This window comes from Notothenia coriiceps, unplaced genomic scaffold, assembly GCF_000735185.1.
Source record: "Notothenia coriiceps isolate Sejong01 unplaced genomic scaffold, NC01 NC01_scaffold00033849, whole genome shotgun sequence".
Classification (NCBI taxonomy): domain Eukaryota; kingdom Metazoa; phylum Chordata; class Actinopteri; order Perciformes; family Nototheniidae; genus Notothenia; species Notothenia coriiceps.
The window spans coordinates 1-8,743 of record NW_011366550.1 but is presented as its reverse complement, the minus strand read 5'-3'; the positions used below and the strand labels follow the sequence as shown (position 1 = coordinate 8,743).

The 8,743-nt window shown below is 38.7% G+C and overlaps 1 protein-coding gene and 1 long non-coding RNA gene across 2 annotated transcripts; both read right to left on the bottom strand.

Annotated features, from left to right (window-relative positions):
• Nucleotides 1–1,020: 1,020 nt before the first annotated feature.
• Nucleotides 1,021–6,575, bottom strand: acadm (acyl-CoA dehydrogenase medium chain). The gene is made up of 11 exons (XM_010790193.1): nt 6,498–6,575; nt 5,190–5,289; nt 4,984–5,081; nt 4,560–4,629; nt 4,314–4,414; nt 4,109–4,189; nt 3,725–3,855; nt 3,253–3,361; nt 2,181–2,321; nt 1,903–1,998; nt 1,021–1,311 (listed from the first exon to the last, which is right to left on the bottom strand). The coding sequence occupies exons 1-11, from the start codon at nt 6,510–6,512 to the stop codon at nt 1,021–1,023; spliced, it is 1,233 nt and encodes a 410-aa protein (XP_010788495.1). The 5' UTR covers nt 6,513–6,575.
• A 943-nt stretch (nt 6,576–7,518) lies between these two features.
• Nucleotides 7,519–8,743, bottom strand: LOC104961845 (uncharacterized). Its single transcript, XR_800141.1, has 3 exons — nt 8,723–8,743; nt 8,137–8,242; nt 7,519–7,661 (listed from the first exon to the last, which is right to left on the bottom strand). It is a non-coding gene; the product is annotated as an uncharacterized lncRNA (long non-coding RNA).

The window sequence follows — 8,743 nt, the reverse complement described above, 5'->3', positions numbered from 1 at the left end:
GGCCTTAGACTGCTGCAGTGCTCACATGAACCCACGTGAAACATGAAAAATAAATGGCAGGAACAAACGGTACCAAACTCTTAAATGGACATTTTTAATCTGTTCCAGGCTTGTTTTCTATAACAAATGGGGATGGGTACCGAGCCCCTGTATTAAACGGGCCCCAGGGCGGAATTATTGAAGACTGTGGTACCTTTAAGCTCCGACTTTATCGGTCTTTTTATCGGTACTGGAGACATTTAAAAAAATATATATCATATGTATTATTGCTACATGAACATTATATTGCAGTTTTAGTTTTGCCAACTCCGTTTCTAATATGCAATAAGACCACAAAATGCGTCAACGATTTATTTTCGATCTTTCCAATCCAGACGAGATCTCTCTCTCTCTCACGTCTGTGTGTGAGGGGGTGGGGCGGTTTACACACACGCAGCTGCTACATGCATGCAACACACACACACGGCGGAGATGGCGGAGAGAACTAAGCGCTCCAAGGTGTGGTTAAACTTTACCCGTCTTGAGGTGGACGATGCTCGTTGCCAAAAGTGCAATATGAGTTTGGCATTTAAGGGCGGTAACACAAGCTACTTTTTGTAAATTTTTTGTAAAAGTGCACCACATTCAGACGGAGAAATGCACCGTTCTCGACTGTCTTTCTAGTAGCTCTGTAGCCCCATCCACGAGTAACGTTTCCACGTCAGGTGTTATGTATGCCTCAATTTTCCTCCAGAAGAACCGTTAGGCCTTTGGCAGCATACCTGTCTGCCTCACCTGTGTTGCTCTGTACCACTGTGTTTATGCAGTAAATACTTTTTTTCTTTTGTTTTTTACAGTTCTGTAAGTTCACATTATTTACAATTTGTAGTAAATGTTGTAGTTAATTTACCTTTTTCTTTTTCTTCAAAAGAAGCGATAAGAGTACCGTTAAAAGACCGGATCGATAAGCGGCATCGATAAAAGTAGTAGTACCGTTAAAACCTTAACGGTACCCATCCCTAATTAATAATAATTAATTAACTAGATGTCCTTAGGTGCAATCCCTGAAACATCAGCACCCACCTGGTAGATCTTGGCGTCTCTCATCAGCTTCTCCACAGGGTATTCGCTGTTGAAGCCGTTTCCTCCGAACACCTGCACGGCGTCAGAGGCCACCTGGTTGGCGATGTCTCCGGCGAAGGCCTTGGCGATGGAGGCGTAGTACGTGTTCCTGCGGCCCTGGTCCACTTCCCAGGCCGAGCGCTGGTACGCCATCCGGGCCAACTCCACCTTCATGGCCATCTCAGCCAGGATGAAGGACACGGCCTGGTGCTGTGAGACAGGAGGAGACAGAGGGGCCTATTAGTCCTCTACTCACCTTTTAACACGATGCCTGAAACTAAAGCTAAACAAGCAGCGAAAAATGTAATAATAAATGATATCCAAAAAGAAAATCATTTCAACTGAAACTAAATGATCTGATTCAAAACTAGTAAAAATGAAAATAAAAAAGCTATTTGATTTTTTAGCTTAAATATATTAGTACAGTATCATTTTCTATGAATTTCAATAACATTGATCCAAAGAAATGGTACAAACAAGACACTCCAGGAGATGGCGCTATGCTTCGTTTATCAAAGTTAATCCCTGCTGTTTTTCATATGCAATCTAGTCTCATGGAATTCAATGAGAAGAGCAAGATGTATTTATTCTAGTCGTAAGAAAAACCAAACTACTGTAAAACTAAAATATATGTTTACTAAAACAAAACCACATTGAAAACTATAGAGTTGAAAAGTCATTCTTTCAGCACTCTTCAGTAAATTCTGTAATCCATTGAACTACAAATGGGATGTATCAGCGTTCTAAGCCTGTGATGGAACGTGTGGTTTTCTGCTGATGAATGAAATGAAGAGAACCAACCTCAGCAATAACTTTTCCGAAGGTCTTCCTCTCCATTGCGTAGTTGGTTGCTTCATCAAGCGCCCTCTGTGCCAGACCTGTGGCTCCTGCTGCCACCTGCAAAGCAATAGTCACATTAATTAGATACATGTCTTCAGTGATAAATAAACATTAGCATGAACCGTTTGGTATCCAATTGTTTGTATGTAGCAATATAATATCAGATATGAGATGAAAAACAAGAGACATTTATACATGGTGCTACAAATGTCAAGTTCAGTTACAGTTAGGAGACTTACCGGTGGCCTTGTGTTGTCGAAGGCCCCCATGGCAATTTTGAATCCGGACCCCTCTCCGATCAGGACGTTCTCCTTCGGTATCCTCACATCCTCAAAAGTGATGCCTCTGGTATCGGAGCACCTCTGGCCCATGTTTAACTCCTACAAGCACAAAACAAACGATAGCCCTGTTATCTTGTGGTGTGCATATCACAGTGAGAAACACTGGGAGGATGGGACCACTCTGACTGGATAGCAGATGTTTTCCTATCAATTCAAATCTAATTTATTTTTAGGGCTGTCAGTCGATTAAAATATTTAATCGCATGATTATCCGTAGTTAATTAAATCGCACATTTTTTATCTGTTCTAAATTTACCTTAGAGGAATATTTTTCAAGTTTTATATATTTATACTCTTATACTATATTTATACTCTTATCAACACTCGAGTGGACAAATATGCTTTATGCAAATGTTTATTATCATTTGAACAATGACAAATATTCTCATGAATATTAAACACAACAACCTCTGAACATTACAAATATTCGCCTCAATTCAACCTGGAACCTCTCTCATACAATACTGTCTCTGTGTGTGTGTGTGTGTGTGTGTGTGTGTGTGTGTGTGTGTGTGTGTGTGTGTGTGTGTGTGTGTGTGTGTGTGTGTGTGTGTGTGTGTGTGTGTGTGTGTGTGTAACACGTTAACTTGACAGCCCTAGTTATTTTATACAAATACACAACATTAGTCTGGAGGAAGAGTTCATAAGGAGCTCACAAGGAGACAAATAATAAGTCTCAAAGCAGAGGGACATTTAGCAAGATTCTGTCTCTAGAAAGAACGTTAAATGTACAGGTGAATTATATACATTTAGGGGATTTCAAACAATAACATTCAAAATAATTCCTTTGGAGTCTTGGGGATAGGTGACTTTTCCCAGATAAATTGTAAAAATGGCATCGGTTTGTATATTCTGTTACTTCCTAAAATGTACTATCACACCTTTTGGAGCACACATGCAACGCTGCAAAGTACCATTACTACATTTAGCTATTAAACTACATTCCTAGAACAATTGAGCCTCATCTTACCTTCCTTCCTACTATAATTCCAGGAGTGTCAGCCTCCACAATGAAGCCAGTGAAAGCCTTGCTGGTAGGACATTTAGGATCTGGGTTAGACCGGGCCAGGAGGAAGTACCTAGGAGTATAAGAGACGTAGAAAAGTTCAAAAAAGAAACTTAGAGCAACGGACAGATGCATGTGTATTTATGAGCTGGATATACATACATATACATATCAGTTGACAGGTTATTAGATACACCTAGCTTAAACAAAAGCAGTCTAATACAAAGTCCTTCAAGAAAGCCTCCTTTAACCAAAGTTATCATGTTCAGACTTTGTAGCATCACAAACTAGGGCTGTCAGTCGATTCAAATATTTAAATCGCACTTTAAAAAAAAAAAATTTAAAAAAATGTCATCTGTTCTAAATGCACCTTAGAGGAACGTTTTTAATACTCTTATCAACATATGAGTAGTAAGATAAGAGAAACACTACATACCAGTTTGCTTTCCCGCCATTGGTGATCCACATCTTCTGCCCGTTAACAACGTACTCATCTCCCACCTTCACAGCACGGGTCTTGAGGCTGGCCACATCAGAGCCGGCACCGGGCTCCGTCACACAGTACGCCTGCAGAAAACACCCAGCAGTCAGTTAACCCCGTCAGATCTGAGGCAAGAAAGAGCTATACCTGTTTTCACGTTGTGTTATTTGTAATCTTTGCATTAATACAAATAACACAGTGAATGATTTACATAGGGCAGTGGCTATTCATTTGTTCTGTCATTTACATCCTTGGATGAAGAATTGTTTACAGATAAACAGACTATTTTAATATGTGTGCTATCAACATCAACAAGCCGGTGTTATTTCTCATACTTACACACATGAGAGGCTCCTCCATCATCCTACCCAGGTATTTACTCTTCTGCGCTTCATTGCCGGCTATAATAACAGGCATTTGCTGTGAGAGAGAAACAGATGATTAAATGTTGGATTTGCAAATCAGTTTTGAAAAATGACCATCGTAGTGGACTATATTTTTGTGATTTGATTTCAAATAATAAGCAGGAAAAACGACTACTTACTCCCAGAGAGTTTGCTTCGATAGCGGTCTGTATGCCTGTGCAGCCATAAGCCAACTCCTCTGTGATGAGGCAGTTGTCAAAGATTGTCAAGCCCATTCCACCTGATTACAAAGGGACACACATAGTAAGGTGTTTTTACACAGGCATTAATAAACCTTCACCTTGTTTTCAATTAAAAAACATTTAAACATACTTAAATTAATCTGAGACAAGATGAAATAGTCAATCAGCAAATAAATAACATACCATACTCCTGTGGAATGTGGCCGTTAATTAAACCGAGTTCCCATGCTTTCTTGATGATGGGCATAGGATACTGCAAAACAGGACATTGAAGAGTTATTCAATCTTTTCAGAAAATAATATGATCACCACTCTCAGGGGACATTCACGTTACACCAGCACAAAACAAATCTTTGAAGGATAAATAATAGACCACTAACAAGGCAAAAACAAATCTATGTATTCGCCACATGATAAGGATCGGTGCAGATATTTAAAGATTCAAGATTCAGAGGTTTTAATGCACATAAGCTACAGTGTAGAAATGGCATAAGATAAAGGGTTCTTCCTTAGCCAATACTACACAGCTCCATAAACCGACAAACAATCTGAACAAAAAACAAACAACAACATTGAATAAGATTATAATTGAATATATTATACTCACTTCACCACTCCTGTCATACTCCGCTGCAGCAGGGACGATCTCTTCACGAGCAAACTTCCTCGCCACCTGTTGGAACTCTTTCTGTTGCTCAGACAGCTCTGTGGGTCAAAGCAGCAAAACACAAAATCAGTAACTTCAAAACTGGGGAAACTGGTCATGAATGATAGCGTGATAGGTTTTAATCTTCTATTCTACTTCCTTCTCACCAAATGAGAAGCCGAGGGATGCGTTGTTAGATGTAGCAGCACTGGCAGCAGCAGCGGAGTTCTGCAGCCGGATCCCCGACCGCACGCTGGCTTTGAGAACCTGTGGATGGAAAGGAGGGGAAATCAGCAACAAACTCAGTTTAACAGGACACCTCCACACCGGTAACGTTTTCATGAAGAATTTAGTAACATATTAGCATTTTCCTCTCAATGTATTTACCATTGGCAAAGAGTACAAGCTACCTCATGAATGTTATATGGTCTCTTTTAAAAAAAAAAAAATGATATACACTGCTACTTTTTTTTTTACCATGGTTTACTTATCCGCTATGTGTTTTTTTTTTTAATTAATAATAAAGTGTGAATACTTAGTTATTTTTCATTTCTTAATATGTAGGACTATTGTCTTCACTTTATCTGCACTATATTTCTGCTTTTGTAATGTACACCTCCCCCCCGTTGTGGGACAAATAAAGGAATTCTGATTCAGAGCTAAGCTACTTGAAAGTATTCACCTCACAAAGTTTGACAAACATAGAGATCACTGAAATTAATTTAGTTCTGAAGTGAAGGCATAAATAGAATCATTAAAGACTTTTCTAACGTATTGGGTCAAACATTTTTATAAATATGCAGCACAATAAAAACCGAAACACTCATGGCCCAATTGTTTTTCACATCAAGCCATGAAGAAATGACCAACATATGCCCTTGTTCTCATTACAACACAACAGCCCAGCTCACAATGTTTTTGGCTATATTGCTGCAAGAAATGTAGGTTTACATGCCAGAATGTTTAGTTTGATTGTAGGACACATACGTAACATTTGATGGAAAGTACCATATACCTTGACTATATGCTTTTTAAATGTGGTCAATGTATAATGTTTTAATCATGTACTAATAATAAAAAGGAAAGTCCTTGTATGTTAAAGAACTGTCTGAAATAACCGGATAAGGATATCAGTTACTTGAGTTTTGTTCAACGACCTTCGCTGTGTTTCAAAGATGACCAGCTAGCTGATAATTTGTGCAGAAAGACATACTATTACTTTGCTTATTATGTTTAGCGTTATCTTATGCTCATTACGTAGAGACAATGACGTTGTTTTGTAACGTCGGTTTTAAAATGTATTAGAACTGTTGACGCTGTTAGCTAACGTTAGCCGTTGACGTAGTTTAACTTTCCTCTGATTTAAACGAACAATTTAAACATTAGGACAATAAGACAAGCTATGTGCATCAAATGAACATAACTAAAGCTTTTAAAATACCCTGCTGAATTAAAGCTAATTTAAAGACACGTACCTTGTTGAGCAGCATTGTTATGTGTCTTGATAGCACCGACTGCACGTATAACTAGACTCAACACCACCACAACCTTTGTCCCACATATATGACAACCAATCACAGCCGCGGGATTGATCACGTGTCGTTCCTGGGCATGTGGAAAATGACTTTTCCCCCAGTTCCTTACCTAACTTAAACTTTTTATATCCATAGGTATGGAAAATGTTTGGTAACATTATGGTAATGACAGCTTGTATATGTTCTTTCACGATTTTTATTGTTACACATGGACACAGTAAAACTAAGACTGCGTGATGTAACCCACCTTAGTATTAGGAGTAGTATCCAGGGTTGTCGTTGACTTTATTTTCCCCTTTACTTATTCAAGAACATATATGATCATATATGTTGTATACTAAAATTGACATCAGGGGTAGACTTCTAAATACAAAAGTACATAGAAAAAAAACACATCAAGTTCGATTGATTCATACTGTTTTTGTTTGTGCTACTATTAAGTTTAGATTCAGCCCATTTCTTTCTTATGTTGAAAGGGGCTATATAAATAAACAAGCCTAGCTTCATAACCAAACATGTCGGGGACTAGCAACCCTCTCCCCAAGCCACATCCCAGGACTCCCACACAGATAAATACTTCTCCATTAATTTTTCTCTTGGCATTTCACTAGTGTAGAGCACATAATATCATGAAGTCATTACCTAACCAGTCACATATATGACGCTTATTTTGACCCCTAACACCATGGTAACAGCGCAGTAAGACAAATTCTGAATGCAGCTGCAAATGTCCTTATACCTTACTAAACAATGATGTTATGTGCCTTTTAATAGTTCATTCATGTAGAGAGCAAAAATAGCTTTATATAATACATGAAAACTTTGATGGTTAGAATTCATTTGAAGTTAGTGCAGTTTGTTTCTGTTCAGTTGTAATAATTACATATTGCTTTCTAGGCAGGAAAAGCAAAACATATATATTTTTTAAACTAAAATTGTGGACACAATAACAAGACAGTTGTGGAGCACTTGGATTTTATTGACGTATCAAACAGCTGAACATCTATTTGCCTTTCTTGGCCTTGATCTTCCTCAGGTAGAACTCCAGCTCCTTGCCTTCCAGGATGTAGCTGTCACACCTGCCGGGTCTGGATGCAATGCAAGCTGCAGGAGGAGAGACAACATGTCAGCTGAGGGGAACAAACACTATCAAAACCTGTCTATTTTTATAGGGATCCCAAGCTCTGTGGCATTAATACTTTGACTCTTTATCATACTGTAACGTTTAATTTAAATAAGAGAAATTAAGGATTTGTTAATAAACGCCTTAATAAAATGTAAAATGTGTAACTTCAGCAGACTAGGTGAAAGTAAGAATGGAGCAGACGTCTGTGCAGGTAACAGGTCTTTCTCAGAGTCACATTATCATCACTTTCATTCAGTAGCAGAACTGGACAAAGTTATCTTCATTGAGAGACGTGCACCAGCACAGACAGAACTGTATAGAGGCGTCAGGGACATTTTCTACTATTTAGTTTTCTGTAGATCTTTGTGGCTTGGTTGGAAATTAACCAGTGATGCAGTCAATGTAATGATTTAAGGACCATCACTACAGTAGACTACAGATGTTCAGACTCACCAAGCAGTTTTCCCTGCTGGAACTGCTCCTCCAAGAGGGGGCTGATCTTTGCCGTCTTTTTGCGTACTTCTTCTGGGTCCTCTTTGACCTCCTCTTCCTCAGGAGTCTTAACAATGGAAAGAAATTAGCAAGATATTAAAAGAATTGCGATGCATTTCTGAAAGATGATTCTAACATGCATAAAAATGTACTAATCATTACAGGGGCATCTGAAGCGCTTATGAGTCACTGCTCATATGAATTGAAAAGGTGCTTACAGGAACTCTTAAATAGCATTCAAATAAATAAAGACAGAAAACTAACTCATGATACTGAAGTGTTTAGGACTTTAGGAAACTGCAGAGTAAGGGGGTGCAGGTAAGAGGTCTTTCTCAGAGTCACATTATCATCACTTTCATTCAGTAGCAGAACTGGACAAAGTTATCTTCATTGAGAGACCCCCGAGAGTATCACGATCTGGAATTACTAGAGGTATCTTTGTGTGGCTTTAACTAAACAGATGCATTCTCTGGCCCAAGTTACACAAATGAGTTCTGATTCCCTACACACAGCAAGGGGTAGTGTAAATGTGTTTCCTTCCACTTACGAGCTTGGCTCCCTTCTTGCG